This window comes from Anser cygnoides, chromosome 1 (assembly GCF_040182565.1).
Source record: "Anser cygnoides isolate HZ-2024a breed goose chromosome 1, Taihu_goose_T2T_genome, whole genome shotgun sequence".
Classification (NCBI taxonomy): domain Eukaryota; kingdom Metazoa; phylum Chordata; class Aves; order Anseriformes; family Anatidae; genus Anser; species Anser cygnoides.
In genome coordinates, this window is record NC_089873.1 from 63,998,138 (window position 1) to 64,018,248 (window position 20,111).

The 20,111-nt window shown below is 39.4% G+C and overlaps 2 protein-coding genes across 5 annotated transcripts in view; one reads left to right on the top strand and one right to left on the bottom strand.

Moving 5' to 3' along the window:
* Positions 1-3,223: 3,223 nt before the first annotated feature.
* Positions 3,224-8,766, top strand: YARS2 (tyrosyl-tRNA synthetase 2). The gene is made up of 5 exons (XM_013173068.3): positions 3,224-4,080; positions 4,578-4,745; positions 7,289-7,444; positions 7,773-7,943; positions 8,435-8,766. Exons 1-5 carry the CDS (start codon positions 3,239-3,241, stop codon positions 8,592-8,594), a joined length of 1,497 nt encoding a protein of 498 aa, XP_013028522.3. The 5' UTR covers positions 3,224-3,238; the 3' UTR covers positions 8,595-8,766.
* A 5,407-nt stretch (positions 8,767-14,173) lies between these two features.
* DNM1L (dynamin 1 like) overlaps positions 14,174-20,111 on the bottom strand; it is a 37,401-nt gene continuing 31,463 nt past the window's right edge. For all 4 annotated transcript variants that reach the window (XM_048081197.2, XM_048081245.2, XM_048081305.2 and 1 more), the window contains 4 exons: positions 19,536-19,703; positions 18,770-18,879; positions 16,053-16,212; positions 14,174-15,066 (listed from right to left, as the gene is read on the bottom strand). In XM_048081197.2, coding sequence (XP_047937154.1) covers positions 15,010-15,066; positions 16,053-16,212; positions 18,770-18,879; positions 19,536-19,703 — 495 coding nt within the window. In that variant the 3' untranslated portion in view covers positions 14,174-15,009. The remainder of the gene's footprint in view (positions 15,067-16,052; positions 16,213-18,769; positions 18,880-19,535; positions 19,704-20,111) is intronic.

Sequence of the window (20,111 nt, forward strand, 5' to 3'; positions counted from 1 at the left end):
GCTCTCATGCAATAAAGGTTTGATGGATGTCATTAGAGATTTTTAAGGATAACTCTCAATAATATAAATGGGCAAAAATATTTCCTGGCAATAATAACCTGTAACCTTCCTGGTCAGACTGGGCATGACACTCTGGTGACTCCTCCATAAGATGAGCTAGGAACGTATTCAAATCTTCTTTTCTAAGCATAAGCATGGATGATGACAACCTGAGCAGGTCCCTATAAACAAGTCACAAGTAGCAGGTAAATTCAAATAGATTCATGCTACAGAAAAGACACTGTGGATTACTGCAGTTCTGGCAATACGGCTGAGTATTTGGGCAAAAGAAAATATAGAAATAATAGAATAATACATAGATATTTGTTTATAAAAATCATATACAGATTAACTGTCAGAAAATACCTCGAAGTGAGACAAAGAAAAGTTGGTGCTGGTGTGGCCTAAGGAGCACACACCAGTTCCTGCTATGCAGCACTGAGCTTGTTAGCAGCCATAAAACAATACCACCATAAAAACAACAAATCTAATAAACCCCACGAAAAGTAACACTCAAAGAAAAGGCCGGGGCTGTGATTAACCTCCTGCTGCTCACTGTATCTACAAAGAAATGATCAAACTTCTGTTGTGAGGTCTTGTTTTTGGGCTGTGGTTAACCTCCTGCTGCTCACTGCATCTACAAAGAAATGATCAAACTCCTGTTGTGATGTCTTGTTTTTGTATTATTTCCTGAAGCCAAAGATGTGTGAATTTCAGTTAACTATACTGAGATGATTAACTGGAGCAAAGAGATACAAACCATCCTCCATGTCCTAGGCTCCAGAAGGTCTCTCCCAAGATTAAACTAAACTAAACTAAACTAAACTAAACTAAACTAATAAAATAAAATAAAATAAAATAAAATAGTTTTTCTTCTAATTTACTATTGTAACTGTAGCAAAGAGAACACTGTAGTAAAGAGAATAGTTGTGTGTGCGTGCACATATGAACATATAATTTAGTTGTGTTTATTCACATTTCAGAAATAATGAACATCCTTTACCCAACGTAAATACAAAGAAAATGAAAAGGAACATCTAGTACTTTGGACTGTCAACCCCCTTTTATTTTTACCAGCCACCATAATAAGACTTCAGAAAAAAAAATAAATAAAAATTGTACCGTCCCTGTTAAGTACACAAGTACCAATCTAATGACCTAAAGTCCTTCACAGATTCTTTTCTTACAAAGTACCATTAGCACAACCATTAAATATTTCTCATCCGTAAATATTTCATCACTGATGCTTAATTCACTTTTTGTCGTTGTTGTTTTGCAGTATTTTCCTCCAAAACTTGCTCTCCTTTCCATTGTGTTGTTCCACAATGAAATAGAACAGAATAATTCCACACTTCACTTACCCACAGGTCTGTTAGCAAAAAGTCTTCAATGATAATGACTTTTGAACAACAAAACAAACACTTAAAAATGCCTTCTTGGTCACCTGTAAATTGCAGAGTCACATAAACACTTGGTTTTCCACTCAGTACTACCCTGGAAGCATGCTGTCATTATTTGTGTGCCATGTGGAGGTCAGTTTGGTGGACTAGAGGTGGCCAGGCCAATGAGAAGTTGGCCTGTCATGCCTACACACACACAAATGCTCTCCCCTACTTAAAATGATGGATTAAAAGAGAGTTTTTATCAGTATTATTATTTAACACTGTTCAGACCTAAACAAAAAAATAAAAAAAAATCTTTTCCAGTCTGTGTTAACTCCTGTGGCATTAATCTAAATACTTTCTCCTGTTTTACTTCTGAAATGCATACTCTGCCAGTACTTATCTGTGTGGTCAATACACAGAGCGAGACTGTCCAAGATTGGAAGGGCTTGTTACAAAAGCCATGCAATTTCTCACCAAATCACCAAAAGAGTTGATATAATTTTCCATACTCAAACTTGCTGTTAACTACTATTGACTTCCTCCTACTACAGGGCTTCATGAAAGCATCAAGCCATAGTAACCATATGGGATTTCAAAGGCTTTTTCAGGGTTTTTTAGACCTCCCGCTGCATTGAAGTAGACGCATTGCTTTGTTGCAGTGAAGCAGAAAGTTAATCAAAAGGAGTGGACAGTTCTGGGAAGCGGTAGAAGAAACAAGAACATTATTTTGCTGGTCTAGAAGTTCCTTGAGGTGGCACATGACTTGAGCAAGCTATTCCCATCATGCTGCCATGCCAGCAGAAGTGATTTAATTCAAGAATACAACCAGAGAGAACAAGGAAGTCAACAGCAGGTAAAACACAAAGAAACGGAACCCAATTTCTGATTAATCATGACAAAGACAGTATTGTAAGCAGGTCCAAATTTAGAAAGTTCACAAATTCTAGAGTTCTTAAGTTTTAAAATTCTAACTTTGTAATCTTACTAATTTCAATTTAACAGGCTGGTATCAGTTCGGCCCAAGTAACTACTCAAAGCTGGAGACCCAATTTCCAATGTATTTGAGGAAAGTAATGTGAAACCCTGGTGTTTTGGGATGGCGGATTGGGAAAAAGTGAAGAACGAGCCAAAACAATGTTCTTTTATGTGGATTTTCTTTAATACCCTGAAAGATAAAGGCACGCAGGAGATAGCTCTGCACCACTTTTACCGTGGACTATTAAAATCTTTTATTAATTGGTAACAGAACACACAACATCTTCACGTCATGTAACTTTAATCATAGAATCATAGAATATCCTGAGTTGGAAGGGACCCATAAGGATCATCAAGTCCAACTCCTGGCACCGCACAGGTCTACCCAAAATTTTAGACCATGTGACTAAGTGCACAGTCCAATCTCTTCTTACATTCAGACAGGCTTGGTGCAGTGACTGCTTCCCTGGGGAGCCTGTTCCAGTGTGCAGCCACCCTTTCGGTGAAGAACCTCTTCCTGATGTCCAGCCTAAACTTCCCCTGCCTCAGCTTAACACCGTTCCCGCGGGTCCTGTCACTGGTGATACCGGAGAATAGGTCACCTGCCTCTCCACTCCCCGTTGTACCGTTTGTACCGTAACGTACCGTTTATGAAAAAAAATAATAATAATAAAAAAATCAGGGCAAGGCTCCTAGAAGGGGCATTCTGTAACCGAACTCACTGCGGGGGCCCCGCAGCGCCCTCAGGCGGCCTCCGCCGCGGCTGAGGCCGGGCCCGCCCCTAGCAGCGCCCCGCCCCGCCCCGCCCCGCCCCGCTCCCCCATCGTGCCCCGCACAAGATGGCGGCGCCCGCGCTGGTGCGGCGCTGTCGCCGTGCGGCGGGGCTGCGGGGCGGCCTGCGCCGGGCCCCGCTCCCGGCCCCGCTCCCGGCCCCGCTCCCGGCCCCGCTCCCGGCCCCGCTCCCGGCCCCGCGGCCTCTCCACGAGCGGGCGCCGCGGTCGCGGAGCTCCGCGGGCCTGCTGGCGGCGCAGTGCGAGCGCGGCCTGTTCCAGGAGGTGTTCCCGGGGCAGGGCGCGGAGGAGCAGCTGGCGGCGCTGCTGGAGCCGGGCCGCCCGCCCGTCACGGCGTACTGCGGCTTCGACCCGACGGCCGACTCGCTGCACGTCGGCCACCTGCCGGCCGTGGCGGCGCTGCTGCACTTCCAGCGGGCGGGCCACAACGTCGTGGCCGTGGTGGGCGGCGCCACGGCGCGCCTGGGCGACCCCAGCGGGCGGCTGCGCGCTCGCGAGCCGCTGGCGGCCGAGCGGGTGCGCGACAACGCGCGGGCCCTGCGGCTGTGCCTGTGGCGGCTCTTCGAGAACCACCGGCGGCTCCTCTGGGCGGGCGGGCCCGGCCTGGGGCGGGCCGAGGTGCTGGACAACGCCCGGTGGCTCGGCCGCCGGCCGCTGCTCGGCTTCCTGTGCGGCGCCGGCGGGCGGCTGCGCATGGGCACGCTGCTGAGCCGGCAGGGCTGCCGCGAGCGGCTGCGCAGCGCCGAGGGCATGAGCCTGGCCGAGTTCGTGTACCCGGCGCTGCAGGCCTACGACTTCCTGCACCTCCACCGCCGCCGCGGCTGCCGCGTCCAGCTGGGGGGCGCCGACCAGATGGGCAACATCATGTCCGGCTACGAGCTCGTCACCAAGTACGGCGGGGGCCGGGGAGGGAGTGGGAGCCCGGCTCCCACCCTGGCAGGGCGGTGTGGTGAAGCTCTGCTCGTCTGCGGAGTCTGGTGCGAGTGCTGCAGAGCTCACAGAGCGTGCAGGCACGTCAGTATGCGCTCAGTGCGTGCTACTGCAATGTCAGCACAGAAAGCGAGCGCTACAGGTGTCCCAGCCCCGCGAGCAGCATCGGTTAGTACATAGACCAGAAGGCAAGATACAGGACACGTGAATGTGCCAGTGCTGCTGCTCACAAAGCTGTTTATTTGAAGTACTTAAACTTCACTAGACCCAAAGAACTTAAGTTTTTAAGCCCAAGGTATTTTTTCCTAAAGCACGCTTCATAAAAGTGTTCTCACTTCTTTTGCGTGCCTTCCCCCCCTATCATTTAACTGCTTTACGGAAAGGATAGCGTCTTACAGAATGTTGGAGTGTTCCCTAACTTTGCCAAAATGTGATTTATATTCTTCAATCTTCTCAGGATGACAGGAACAGATGTATTTGGAATTACTGTACCCCTTATTACCAGTACCACTGGAGATAAACTGGGAAAGACTGCTGGCAATGCAGTTTGGCTCAACAGAGACAAGACTTCTCCCTTTGAGCTGTATCAGTTCTTTGTCAGACAACAAGATAACATAGTTGAAAAGTAAGTGCTTTTTCTTCATCTTGCTTTTTGCCAGATCCTAACTGTTCTATGGGGATATGTGCAATGGAAGGTCATGTAATTAGTATCATTTCTCATGTCTCCTTGTAGACATGTGTGTTAAATGTAACCACATGTTAGTTAAACAGGCATGACTGATTCATAAGTACAGAGGTTAGTGGAACCTGTCTCCATGCTGCTATATATGCATCATAAATTACTATGTGCATGACCGGACAAGGAAAGTATAACACGTCATTCTGCCAGTAGGGTGAATTAAATTTATCTGATGGATGTTAATTTTAATACTGTAACATCATGACATCAAGTGAAATCTCTCCTGTAATAACTAACTGCAGGTTGATAGATAATAATACATAATCGCCAGAAGTTTTTGGCTAGTACAAAGTATTCAGAAACACTACATTCTGATTGCAGATTGCTTAATGACTTACGCGTGAAGTTCAACATTTAGAATTGCAACGCAATGATAATTGCTTATCCCTAAGAAAATTAAAATATTGTCTTGCGAGGAAAAAGCTAAGACATTCGTATGTGTGATTGTATTAACTGTCTAGATCAGTGGCCTCCAAATGTTTGGACAGGCACCCCATCAGTAATAAATAAATTTGAGCATGCACTCCCAGTACATGCATATATATGGATTTGTAGGTTTTAAATATATATACATAAATACACACATGTACTGTTGAACTTCTAGTATTTTCTTTCTATACCCCAGTGGATCATCTTGCATAGTCGCACTTAGAGACCATTGGTCTAGATAAAAACACACCTAGAAAAGCTACACTTTAGTGGTATTAGCACAAGTTAAAAGGGGAGAAAAGGGTATCGTTTTAAGCTCATTGTAGGTGTATAAATGTATTTACAAGGTAGAGGTTTTCAGGATTCAGTTTTAGCCATTATCAAAAGTAAAAACTAAGGCTGAGAAGCAAAACAGAAACAACAAAATTCACATACCTGGTCAAATTACTAATTGCTTGCACCTCCTCAAACCTAGCAGTAATCAGCACCCTCAGGTATGGTTTAATATCGTAACTATAGTAGAAAACATCTCATGTAATTTGGCTTACCTTTGGACAAACATACAGTACATTGGTATAAATAGATAATAATTCATGCAACTAAGTATTAATTTTGAACGTTTAGATGATGGGAGAAGTGCTTGTTACTTAAATGACCAAAAGTACTAACGTGGTGAAACCTTAAGGCTGTTTGACCACCTTCTTATATACCTTGCATGGAAAGAAACTTTAGTGGATTTTTTTCAGAATTGCAGATAGGAACAATTGGCATAATTTTGACTCTGCTTAATGTTTGAGGGCGTTACTGAAGTGATCTGTTCATCTTCCCTGGAAGATGACATGGAAGCAAGGAGTTCAGCTTACAGCTATAATGGCAAGTGAATTGAAGGATGTCCAACTGTAGCTACTTAAAATTGTAGCACACACAAAGACAAAATTGTAAATAATCATTACTCAGGGTAAAGCAGTTCCAAATCCAAAGCACGGTCTTGTGTTCATTTTGCTGAGTCTGAATCCAAGTCAACCACACAACTCATATTCTCACTGAACAGTGTAAAAATATTAAAATCACACTAAGAAAATGTGAAAGCATAGCAAAAACATGAGAAATTCTGTCTGTCAGGCTTCATGGATGGCTGAGCTCCACGCTAGAATGCCACTGAGAAGGCTGATAGCTTTATTCAAGGCATCATGTTAGTTTTCAAATCCGTGTTTCTTTAAATACCAACATCAGTGTCAAATCTGAGTCTTCATAAACCTCAGATATGTCTTCACTTTTGTGCCGTGACCTGCTTCATAACTCGGTTACCTCTCTCAAGGGTTCATTCCTTGATTTCAAATAGAGGTTCTTCATCCACTGCACTTTTCAGACTGCAAAGAAGGGTATGTGGGTACTTAACATTTAAATGTTTCCTGCTTTCAGACTTTGTAATAGTAAAGGTACTTTTGTTAGTACACTGCATTTAACAGTACTGCAAGCGCATTAAAGCGGGCCTTGTTGTAAAGGGTATGCCTGGGATATGCACCTGTAAATTATTGATTATCCTAAATAATCTTCCTGTTATATTCATTCATCAGTACACAGTATGCTTCTGCCCCACGACTAGCATAGCATGTGGTACTTCGCATTAGCATATCGTGTAACTACTAAAAATATGTGGTAGAACTGCATGAGTTGACCTGTGATTGCAATAAATCCTGTGAAGTATTTACCCCGCTCGAAAAGCAAATTCTTGATTGCAAAACAAGCTTCATAAAAGCATTTTGCGTGTTATTTCTGAAGACATTACCTGTAGAAAAATATTAAATAAAACTTGAGTTATCTTTGTAAGCTGAAGCATGTGGGCAAAAACAATGAGTTGTCTGAAGGGACAGAACACCTGTAATACGGATTTCTTTAAGAGGGAATCATTTTAGTGTTGCTAACGAAGTTTAAATGACACAGACAGGAAATCCACAGTGATGCTTATGTAGACAAAATAACTTTTTGCCTGCTCATAGATACCTGAAACTCTTCACCTTCCTTCCTCTTGAGGAGATTGCCCACATCATGGAAATGCACGCTAAAGAACCTGAAAAATGGGGCCCTCAGAAACGACTTGCTGCAGAAGTAACCAAGCTTGTTCATGGTACAGAGGGGCTGGAGTCTGCTAAGAGGTGAAGTTTGATTTGTCAAGCAGTTTTCTTTCAGATTTATTCAATGGTAATTATCCAAGGCTTTTCAGGGACTGTTTTCATGGAGTCAGTTGTTGCTCAGCTATTAAGAGAAAAAATGTAGTAATGTTGTAGACTTGAAGATACAATAATGATACAAGATTGCAGGAGAGTGGGTTCAAAAAAAATAAATCCAGGGCGGCAAGGGAAGTACTCCTAACTACTTCTGTGGACCCTCAGATGATGTCAGGGAGGGGAATCTGCTTAATTGAACTGCACTTTGTGCAAAGAAGAGACAAGAACTCTATTTGAATGATCTTTGTTCTCACAGGTGTACTAGAGCCCTTTACTACAGCAGTGTGGAGGCACTGGAAGCTATGTCTGACCAAGAGTTACAGGAACTTTTTAAACAAGCTCCTTCTGCTGAATTGGTACTTGAACCAGGAATGAGTGTGCTCGACCTATGTCGCAAAGCAAATGCCATTCAAGATGGACCTAGTGGGTATGTTATCACCTGCACTCTTAAGTAATACCTCACTTCAGTGGTTTGAAGTAGTGTGCTTTTTCAGATGTTAAACAGAAGGTCAGAACAACCAACTCGGGTAGTAACGTGTTCGCTATCTACATACCACTTTTAAATGAGAGTGGGACAGGATGCCTCACTACGCTTTGAGGAGAAAGTGTATGGATAATGCAGTGTCATATACTGTGCTTAAAAAAAATCTACAGCTGATGAAGAGACAGCTAGCAACAGTGCAAGTTTCCTTATCCCTCTCAGAAAGTGTTGGAATTCTGGAGGCTAAGGTCGATCTCAGTTACTCTTGACCTGGACTAAATTTAAACTGCTTAAGATCTAAAAATTATTCCATTATAGATAAAACATACAAATAAAAACCCGTGAAATAGCTCTTAACTGATCGTACAATACTTAGCAGAAATAGATGGCTTCCTCTTGCAATTACAAGTTGTTGTTTTTGTGTTTTTTTTTTTAAGGTACCAGAAAATTACAGATGGTGGAGTGTCAGTAAATGGGATTCGAGTAACCAATCCTGAGACTGTTCTTATTCTTGGACAGCATATTCTCAAGAATGGAGTATCATTGCTTAGGGTTGGAAAGAAAAATTACTACATTATAAAATGGCTGCAGTTGTGACAACAGTGTTTCTCTACTGCTTGTTTTTTTTCTGAATTTTCTCAGAGCATACTCTGTTGAAGATGGACTTGAAGATGTTTCTATACTGTGCATTACTATGCAGCTCACAAACTGCCTGATACCAAAATACAGCAACAGGGTTCAAATAAAGGAAGCTAAGATTCTAAACATGTATGATTTCATGGTTTGTTTCTGACAGTAAATTACTGAATCAGAAAGTAATAGAAATTGTTACCAGATTTTTCCTATCTGCTGTACATCTGATTCCTTCAGATAAGCCACGCTTCATGTATACCACAAATCGCAAATAGCCTGAAAAGCTGCACACCCTACATTATGATAGTTGTACCTACATTTGGATCTTTGGACTCCATTGAAGTTAAGTATTACTATTTATTACAGCTGGGCTTTTCCTTTTTTCCTAACGCACAACTTCCATAGTTAATGCATTGGCTATCAGTATCAGTAGCTAGACTTGTGTGACATGGCTCTGTCCACTATGAAATAAGATACAGAACTATCTAAAACATGCAAAAGGAACAGTTGGAATTGCCATAGAAAACAGGCACAACTAGAATACAGAACTGAACACTGTCATATGCAACTCTTAACTTTTTTATTTTGCATAGATGTTATTCCAACAGAGATTTTTAGATGTTCTGCCTTACTCAAAGTACCATTCGTAAGAGGATATGAACAAGAAGACAGATTAATTCCAGAGTCCAGAGATGGATAGTAGGCTCTTGCCCTACTTTAACAACCTACTGCCTTGCAGGAGGGAGGGGGAACAGTGACCAGATACGCTACAGCATAATTCACAGCAAGATGAGCAACAGCATTCTTGAAACTAGTACTTCTAACAGAGGACGTATGCTGCTGTCAACTTCTGACTTCATCCTAACGCAGAAAACCTGGATAAGTGGGTAAGAACAAACAACCTACAATCATTTTTTTTTTTCTTCTGGATGTTTGGTTTAAAACAAGTTGCAGAAGATTCATAATAAATAAGTGGAATGGTTAAGCCTGATATGTAAGCTTCTTATTATTGGTTATGTTATGGGCATACTGCATACAAGCTTTCCAGCCTTAATGTGGTAAGAGAGCATATTCACTTCTCAAAATGTGAGACAAATCAGACCCTTCAGACAGAGCAACACGCAAACACAGTACATCTTGATTAAAGAACAAAAAATTGACCCTACTACTTATGGTCTAGCCAACATTTGGGATCGTAGCATCCTCGTTGCCTTTTAAGGACAACATGAAAAGTGAGAATGTACTTCAGAGTTGGTGGAACAACACCATCTACATTTAAAGGCAGCATTGCTTTATTTCATTGCTCTGAAAAAGGAAACCAAAAAAACCAACCCTTCATTACTAGTCACTACAGCTACTTACACACCTGAAATCAATACAGTGGCTTGCTAAATTCAAACTTTCCCATGATGGGGGCTGAATCATTTAGGGAATATAGGTCCCACATTATTCACAACCAGATCAACAACAGTAAAATAAAACCACATGTGGTTACCAAAAATATTTGCAGTACATAGCCATACTTGAATAACTTTGAACTAGTTAACTCAAGTGCTAAATTACAGTATTGTAGCAGGCTGGCTCAAGCTTTTTTTAAAGGGGCCTTCCCTACCCTAGTACAAATAGGTGTGAAACCCTCAGTCTTATGAGGGTGCTCATTTAGGGCATCCATTGCAGTGCAGTTTGCAAGGATTAGAGTAATCCTTACTCTTAGGTGAAAGAGAATGATTTCCTAGTGTGTGAAACTCTATGACAATACTGTTTTGCAGCCACAGTAGGAGAGGCCTTAATCTCAGCTACCCGAATGTGGTACTGCAGCATCACCTCTTTTGTTAGAATAGGTCATAGCATTGCAGCTGGTTTAAACTACCTAACATACAAGAATGGGGAAATAACTTTAAAAGAAATTCTAAGAGAATTCTAACTCTTCATTCTCAAGAATCCAGATGTTGTCTTTCGTTTTTACTCTGTGATCAATTTGACAGTGGTTTTGTCTGCATTGTCAATTGAGATTTCAATAAGTTACAATGGTTTGCTGCTTACATATCTTTTTTTTTCCAGATTAAACTGTAATAGGGTAGTACTTCAGTAGCTCAGTACATGGAGTTAATAGTGCTAACTCCAGCCTCTAGATCCTGCTTACCTGCCTGATAACGAGATATCCCTATCCTATACATTATATATTTACCATATTTCTTTATATAACAAAATATTAGTATAATTATACATCATATATAATTATATAGCTATAGTATGTATTGCTATATAAAGACAAAAGTAGTTATTTATTCCTATTTGGAAAAAAAATCTCTACATACCTTGGCAGCTCTCAAGATGAGTTTGTTTTGCTTGTCATTTTGCCTTAAGCTGCAGTAATGATCAGAGCTAAAAGACCCTAAAAGATCATCCAGTTCATGTATGTTAGAATTTACCTTGTTCCTCAAATGGCAGAAGCATTACAGCAATACAAAAACATGCACCTGAGAACAAAATACAGCGGTAACACCCTTGTTAACCTCCAGAGAAATACAACAGATTAGATTTGACAGCTACTTTCTGTTTGCAGGAAATACATTTCTAGGAGTAGAGTAAGTCATATTTGTTATATCTGATCTCACCTGCCTTTTTCCCCTTCATTTCCACATGGTGTTGATCCACAAGTATCCTCTAATTTCAAGTTTGTTTTTTTAAAGCATTAGCACCCACTTTGATCAAGTATTAAAAGGATTTTATTTGTTTTTACAAATACACAACTGAAAAAGAATTAAATTCTTTGTGTACAAGGTTTTTAATGAGATCCATCAACTCCAAGAAATATATTGTGTTTCTTTCTGACCAACTGCTAGCAATCTGAACCTTTCCCTGACTCTTTCCAAAGCCACAGCTGGATGCAACCACTACTTCTCATGGACAGCCTGTACAGGGTGTTGCATCTGAATATTAGAACAGTTAGGCCAAGAATCGAGGATGACTGGAAAAACTTAGACTTGAATATTAACGCTATTGTGGCAGCTAGCAAGAATGTGGCTGCTTTCAAGAAGTGCTTAACTTAGTAAAGCTGTCACAGTGAAGAGGTAAAAGGACGTGCAGCAAATGAACTAAAAAGGAGCTATCTGAACATAGAAACGCCACTAATTTAAAGGGGGTGGCTGTTTGGGCATAAACCAATATTCAGTTGGTCTACTGTTTTTCTTTTAGACTTCAAAGGAAGAGTCATCTAACTCACCTCAAAGCACACAAGTTAAAAAAAAAAAATAGATTGCATTTGAGAACTTCAGTATCTACAGAAAACACCAGTTAGCAGTCTGCTCTCAGACTAACAGATTTAACAGTGAAAAAAAAAAAACACAACAAATATTACTCAGGATAATTCAATGCAAGTTAGGAACAGGGGTACAGCATATTGGCAAATTGTTTCCCCTGCTGTAATTCCATAAAGCAGGGACATGAGTTTGCAATGTATCCAATCTGGCATCTCTCAAAGCCATCATCCCTCCATAAACCAGGACTCAAAGGCAAGTTCTACTTCAGAATACAGTTTGAGGCACACAGACACTCCCCTTACACACTAAGTGAAATTCGACTATGAAAAAAAAAACAAGTAATTTATTGACAAACTGATGACACACAGATACTGTGTTTTATTTACAGTAGTACCACACATAGGTCAGGTATCAACGTCAAACATTTAGTAGTCTAAACTTAGCTACACAGGTTATTCTCCCCCATGACTGTTTCACTGGATAGTAAGTTGTCTTTTGAATTAGCTTGAAAGTTGTTCATCGATGACAAAAATATTTTGGGTTTAAATTAAATAAGGTTGACTAGAAGACATCTGTAGGCAATCAGTCTAATCTAGTGAGAATTTTTCAGTTGCTACCTCTAGTAGACATTTTTACCAATTCCTCCATTATTTCTACTAAGGGTGGCAACAACAGTAGCACTTTGACACGTTGTTTAAAAAACAATCGCCATCAGCAGTCTGTCCACACTGTAACTTCTGCAACTACTACAAGAACTGAAAATGTTAAATTGCAGAAGGACAAGTGCAAACATATGTAAGGCTGTACAAGTATAGTTAGTTATTCTATAAACTTATAAGAGCATATAGTCCTGCCACCTGACCTAAAAGTCAGTTCAAAACTTTTATTTCTGGGAGAATATATTTTGTATATAATCTGTTTATTTAATAACAGGACTGTTACAGCATGGATTTTTAAAGATTTGCATTACGCATGACAAATCAACTTCATTTCTTGGCACTCACCTGAAAATTTGCAAAACAAAAAAAAAATCAAAAAACAAGTTAGCATTTTGGAAATTTCACATGACATTACAGAGCCAGTTATCACTTGCAAGGATTTCGTAAATAAATGGAATTCATTTGCTTTATTGCAGCATTTCAAAACTTTGCAAGTAAGAAAATCTCCTGCCAACAGACTGTTGATCAACATTTAGGAGTTAAAGCTTAGTAGCAGTTCACTTAGGGACAGTTCTACTTTGTTGAAAACATATTTCTTAGATGTCAAAAGTACAAGGGAAAGAGATGTCAGGTGAATTCCAACTAGAAATGCAATACTTTTGACAAAATTCTTAAGAGCTCTCACTGTTCACCAAAATTGATTTGAAAAGTGGCTTGCACTTCAACTTCCACTACAGTCACATTTCTTAAATGTACCATCTCTGGATAAGAAGTGAGAATTAATTCCTTTGTATTCATTACATCTAATGCACACATCATGACTTTTTAGGCTGTTTAAAAATACAGAATATATTTCCATGTCCTGCATGAATTATTTCAGATAATGCATAAAATAACTATACAAAAAATTACGTGTAAGACTTAACTCCTTAGGTTTATATTGGTACCAAACTGAAGACTACCATGTGAAAAATAAATCTTTAAAACAGACCTTGTTGGAAATTGAGGTCTTAAGTGGTTCTGAATTTTCAATCTTTAGCATTTAGAAAAGGAATTCCACTTCAGTTAACTGATGAAACGGGAAAAGGAACTGAAAATGGGAATAAAAACCTCATGGTACTGGCCCGATACACTAAGAGCAAGCCATGGCTGTTAACAGCAGTGTCTTATTTTTCACATGCAAGTTGTGTTAAAGATAAAATATCAGCAATACCACAGTACACGTTTTTTTTACTTTATACAAAAAAGTAAATCTGAAAAGTACATGCAAGTGTGCTGGCTCGAATTTAAATAATTTTTTTTTCATAAAAATTAAAATGCTTACTCTTTAAAGGTTAGTGAGAACAATATTTATCTGTATGAATTACAATCAGAAGAAAATAACTCATCAACTTAACTTCCAACTTATGTCCTAATTTGATTGTCCTTAAAAAAAAATAAAAAACCTACTTACAGCACAGTAAAATTTCCTCAAAAGCAACTGTAATTTCTAGTATAAATATTCCAATTCTACAGACTTTCTTTCATGCTGCCATACCTTCTAAAGTCTGGAAAAAGTTGTGGGGATCCCCTTCTCCCTGGCCAACTTAATCTGTTTTTGAAAGAAACACTTACTGTCCCGTAACAGTTTTGAAATCCATTTTTATTTTTTTCATCTCTGCCAGAACAAATTTACTATTGGATGGTCCAGGGGCTTGGTCCCGGGGCGGGGAGGAAGGGGAAGGTGGTCTTGTACTTGATTATAAACCCCAACGTTTATACACAAGCTCCAGTGCACATCAACAACTTTGCACCCACTTTTTAGTAGTAGGCTGTTACTTGTTCACAAGCTCCAGGCTAATTCATCCAACATGATACTCCATTAAATGAAGATCAAAATTTTGTCTGCAGTTTTAACATTTGGGAAGAAAATGGGGACACACATACGTAGCGATACGGTAGACATCTCTACTGTGCTATAAAATTGACACCTCCATCTGCCATAGTGCATGCAATATATTCATGAAAGAAAATACATGGTGCTCTCTTCTCTTCACAGTATTTAAACCTCTACTGTAAAAGCAGCTTAAAACTATGCCACAAGACTACACTGTCCATCTTAACCACAGGCAACCTGTTCAGCAAATCAGGCACTGGAACTTTAATGTTTTTTCCCCAAGTTCAAATGAGCCTGTCATTGAGACAGTAAGACTTGGTCTGCTTTAATTTGCACCAGAAAGCTGGTAAGGAAACATTTAGAGCCATTTATTATGTGGATTAAATATGACTTATTTTGCAAAATACAGCATATTTTTCTGTTTGCAAATCAAACCAACTGTCTTTACATGAGCAGATTTACACAGTTGCAGTACACAGATAAGAGTTCATAAATAAAAATTCTATTCCGTATACCATGCCTAGCAATTTTCAAGTCAATGTAACCTCCAATGCATATAAATAGTGTGGCTGGTACAGTCTTCACCAAAGATGTGTCTCCCGAATCTCTGCAATGATTTGACTGGCTCGCTGCAGGGCCTGCACGCAGAAGGACAAAAAAAGACAGAGTTATTTACTGTTTCTGAAGGGATTTCTCAAAGAGGCAAGGAACATCAATCTAGAAAGTCTGATATTAAAATTTAAATCAAAGCCAGTCACTTTCATTAAAAAAATGAGTGGTAACAATCTGCAACAGCATTAACTCCAATCTGGACAAATCCAAAATTAAGTTTGGTCCTGTGAAGTTTACAGTTTGAAAAACAATTCCCCTCAATCAAATATGTTTATCGTATAGGAACAAGGATTAAACTTGCTATAGGAGATCTTGGACAAGTGAGATCTCAAGAGTATCCAATCTCTCAAATGCACAGTCTGTATGCAAGAGAGAAGCACCTTTTGCTATTTCTTTATTGAAGCTGCACTGGCATCTGAGAGGCATTCTTTTCTATACAGTTCAAGCCAAAGAAACATAATGAAAAAATGAAGAGTTCTGTAAAACGGATACATCCTAAACGCACTGTCATACAGATGTACACTGTGGTCATGATAACCAAGTCTCAACATTCCCACTGTTTATATTACAGGGAGCTACCTAGAGATACAGCAGCCACTGGCCCATAGGCATTGTGTGAAGCATTAGAAGATGGGAACAGTAGTTAAAACACTGTAATCAATCCTTTCTCCCCCCAAAAAAAACTACTGAATAGAGGGAAGTTAAATAAGAGCAAGTAACCAAAAACAAATGTGTAAGTTAAAAGAATACCAGATGAGAGCTGCTGCTTTACACCTCAAACACAGTTTAGCTCCCTTCTTCCCAAGTACTCAGTCTACATAATACTATGTAATATTTCTACTCACATATTGCTTCTAATTCCTCTAGCAGAGAGAAATAATATCCTGACATACTTTTAAAAAAGCAGCAGAATTAAAAAGGAAGGCAAATCTTTCAAGAATCTCACATTTACATGGTTTCAATTTCATCAGCTGTTCTCATTAGCTCCTGATTTTTATTTTTTTTTAAATACCTTTAGCATATCAGCTGCCTCTTTTCTGCGCTGCGCCATGTCTTCAGACTCCGTCAGAAGGTCATCCAACAGCAAGGATTTATACAGCTGGCCTACCAGCTCACTCTGAAGAGTGTCTTTCACGTGGTTCACCAGAAAATGCATCACTGCCTTTGGCACACTGCAAGCACAAAAAGATCGTTGCTTCATTAAAGCTAATCAAAACCAGGTCTGCTCTAAATTTAAGAACGCACAATGTGAGCAAGCAGCTACACAGAACCTTGGCTCAAACTACCAGGAATCTACTGCTAACATAAATCAAGTTTTCAATCTCAAGTAAATGAAGTATCATGCAATTTTAAGAGCTGAAGAAATTCATCAAATAGAATGGCAACATTGTAAAGGACATGAAAGTATTTATGGTGTAAAAAATACATTCAAAATAAATTACTTTTTTCACTACAGACCAGAACTCAAATCTCTACTGTGTTAGGCACAAAAAAAAGCTAAGTATTTCACCCTAGAATCAATCTTCATGTGTAAGTGAGAAGGAGAAGAGGCAAGGAAAGGACGGAAGCATCCAATCTTACTTATCAGATGAACTGAAAATAGGATCACTGTTCAAACACTGGGCCATATTATCTCTAGCATGAGACAGCATGAGGGCAATTTTCATCTGCAAACGGAGTTTAAAGTGTGCAAAATATATTTGACTGGAGTGGAGGCAGGCAGGAACCAATGAGAACCAAGAACAATCCTTCAGAAAAAGACTACAGAATCTGTAAAGCAACATTTTTCAGTTCTATGTCAGGCTACAGTACCCCCAAAGAAGCCATGGTTTCAACTCTAATTTCCCCACCATTAAAGTTCCTGAAAAAAATTATTAAAGTATTGAATCTAGCTGAACATGATTTTCTTGGGGACTTAAGGTGTGTGTATCTTCACTCTTCTGAAAAAGTGGGCAAAAATATTTACTTGAGCATTGACAAAGTCAAATCGTTATACTAACACAGTACCAAAATGTGAAGATACAAACACAGGATCAAAAACTGAATTACAGCACCTCAGGCTATTTCATCAGAATAGCAGCAACCAACAACGAAAATACCGATGGTTCTTCCCAACTGATAAATAAAAAATATTAGTTTAAACAACCTTGTTGGCATAACACTAAGCAGTATTTTGCAGCTAGTGTGGTCTGGGAGCTCACATAATCAGTAACAACTCATTAAGCAGTGGCCCCATCACTCTTCTCGTGCCCACAGCCCTAAATCTAAATCTAAATCGTTATCCTGGGCAGATCGAGAGTTTTCGCTCCAAAGAACGCACTTCTTTCAGAGTGCTGCAATTATCATTGCAGCATTAACTTGACAAGGAGCATGCAAGTCTAAACAGCCAGATCCAAGATCAACCTAGATCCATCACCACATCTCAGCTCTTGGAGTCATACTCCCAGATTTGGTTAGGAATTTTCCCACTGCATTATGCTGCTTTAAGGGTCCTTACTGGGCAGCTGGGGGAAGACTTCTGGTAAATCATGATGAGACAGTATAGGTCTATTAATACTGAAGTAATTCAATTTACGTCCTCTTTTCAAGCCAATACATTGCAAGTTCTACCAAAAGAAGAACTGAAGAAAGAAGCCCAAAATATTTTGGGAGTCACCTACCTATGAGTGAAAGCAACCCAAAACTCAGGTTCAAGGCCGTGTGGGGACAGGTACCACCCAAATAAGAGCCTGAATCAGCTCTGCAAGTATGATGTGGGATGGACGTGAATACAATCTTTGCAAGATATCTCCTAAAAATACTTCTTAAGTAGGTAAAAATGCTCTAATGCATCAAATTTACAAAGCTGAAGATAGCATTTTTGCTGTGTATTTACTGCAAAGATTGTAAAAGACTTAGAGCACGTGAGGAAGTAACACTACTAGTAGTGACGCAGCAGTAAAATTAAGGTAAACAAAGCAATTCCCTACCATGAAATATGAAAAGTTATACTGAAGAGACTATTCCTTTATTTCTGGACAGAACAAAAATTCTATGACCTTGCAAATTTTCTCTAAACTCTAGTTACCAGATTCCCCATTTTCCCACATATATATATACGTGTATATATATATATATATATACACACATACATGCATACATACATATATATATATAAAAAGGAGTTATGTTTTTCCACAAAGGCTGAAGGGAAATTAAGTGTTACACCATCCTTTGTTACAAAAAAAAGTGTGACAATTTTTAAGGAAGACTTCAAAGATTTTCCATAGTTGCATACAGTGTAAATACATCTTATGTTATTTCCATCCTTATAGCTAACGAATAGAAAACTTGGCCACAGTTCCTATTCGACCTCCCTATTTGAAATAATAGGATAGCAAAGCAGAGTTCTACCATTGCTACATAGTCCCCAGAGTTTATTCCAGTTATTTGCTGCAAAACATACAACTAAATTGCAGCATCCTCCAGAAAAGCTGTCATCTCCTAAGTAACAAATTGAATCATTTACATCAATATAATAAAGAACTAAAACAATTAGAGAAAACAATACTTCAGCCTTCTTAACTCTGAGAGGTTGTTTTACTGCTGCTTCCTCTTTAAAGAAAAAAAAAATATTTTCCCTCTACTTAAAAAATAAAAACATGATAAAAAAGTCACAATTATATACGTGACCCTTGAGATATCACAACATTTGTATGGCTTAAATATTTCTAGGCAGTTTGGTTTTACCTGTCCTGAATGTTCTTTCTAACAATAAGGAAGTAAGATTTAATGAGTCGTTCAATCACTTCACAATCTCGTTGCTCACGGGCAGAAAGTTTGCGTGCAACAGGTACAGGCTATGTAAAAAATAAAAACATCAGGTTACAAATTCTGCTCTTTATATACATGTATAAACATCAAACTGGGGGAGATCAAAAGGAACTACTGCTCTTTTAGTCTGATAATTTGATACATGTAACCTGTCTAGCAATAAACCTATTATTTAGAAAAAAACATCAAAAGACATCAACATCCCAATCTTTGAAACTGAAAGGTCAGAGGGCACCACTTTTTATTTTTTTGTAAAAGCTCACTAAAGGAACGAAGCTGTGCAACGACTAAGAATTTTCATCTATTTTTACTTTAAATGCCTTTTGTTTTTAATGATTCCTCTAGTATCAAAAATGCCACCTTCAGCAAAAATGAGTAGGCATTTGAGACAGGAGCTGAAATTTACTTCTGTAGAAAAAGTGATCTAGACAGGATTTCACTTGCATAGGAATTTGTGAAAGGAAGCCACATATCCCAAATCACAGGCTGAAACTAGAGGGGGAGAAAAGAAGGACCAAGTAACAGGAAGGGAGGAGAAAGGGGATAGAGCTCCCCGTTCCTATAGTGGTAACTATTTATGAAGATATATATTACTATCCAAGTCACAAGAGCTGGAATTCATGTATTTTCTTTCCTGAGTCTGAATTATGAAGAGGAGGTATCTGTCTTTCATGACACTCACCACATCTAATAGGTTTACAGCATGTCCTTTTTGAGGACTAGCAGGAAGGGCTGCAGCTGGTTTCGATTTTTCCTCTGCTGATGCCTCTTCTGCTTTTGAGGGTTTAAGCATTCCTCTCCAGTTGCCTGTTCCAGACTCCTGGGACACATCTCCTGTTCCAGGAGCAGCCTGCACAAACAACACAGTAAAGAAAAATTGGAGAGTTAAAACACTAGCACTGCAGCGTCTGATCAAATCTATTACTGAGTTAGAGGTAACTAAGAAGCAAGATTTTCATACATATAATTTTCTTTCTACATCCTGTTCTTCACTTCCCCCACCTTTGTTTTCCCTTTGGGAAACTGATTAGAAGGACGCTTTCAATCTATTAATGGATGTAAACTTAAGAGTTGTTTTTGTTTCCTAATTCCTAAGAAATAACTTGACACTTCACAAAACAAATCCCATCAAAACCCTATAATGTGAAGTTCAAAGACTTGTATTACAGCAACAGTTTGCTGCTTACAGCAGAAACAAGAGTATCAATACAGCAAAAGCTTTTTAAACTTGCATCCTTCCTAATAACGGTATGAAATT

What these genes read in the sequence shown, in the direction of transcription:
- YARS2 (XM_013173068.3), top strand. Translation starts at nt 3,239, where the DNA reads ATGGCGGCGCCCGCGCTGGTGCGGCGCTGTCGCCGTGCGGCGGGGCTG. An exon ending in GGGCTGGAGTCTGCTAAGAG is followed by an intron (nt 7,445 to 7,772) that starts GTGAAGTTTGAT and finishes TTGTTCTCACAG; the next exon opens with GTGTACTAGAGCCCTTTACT. An exon ending in ATTCAAGATGGACCTAGTGG is followed by an intron (nt 7,944 to 8,434) that starts GTATGTTATCAC and finishes TTTTTTTTTAAG; the next exon opens with GTACCAGAAAATTACAGATG.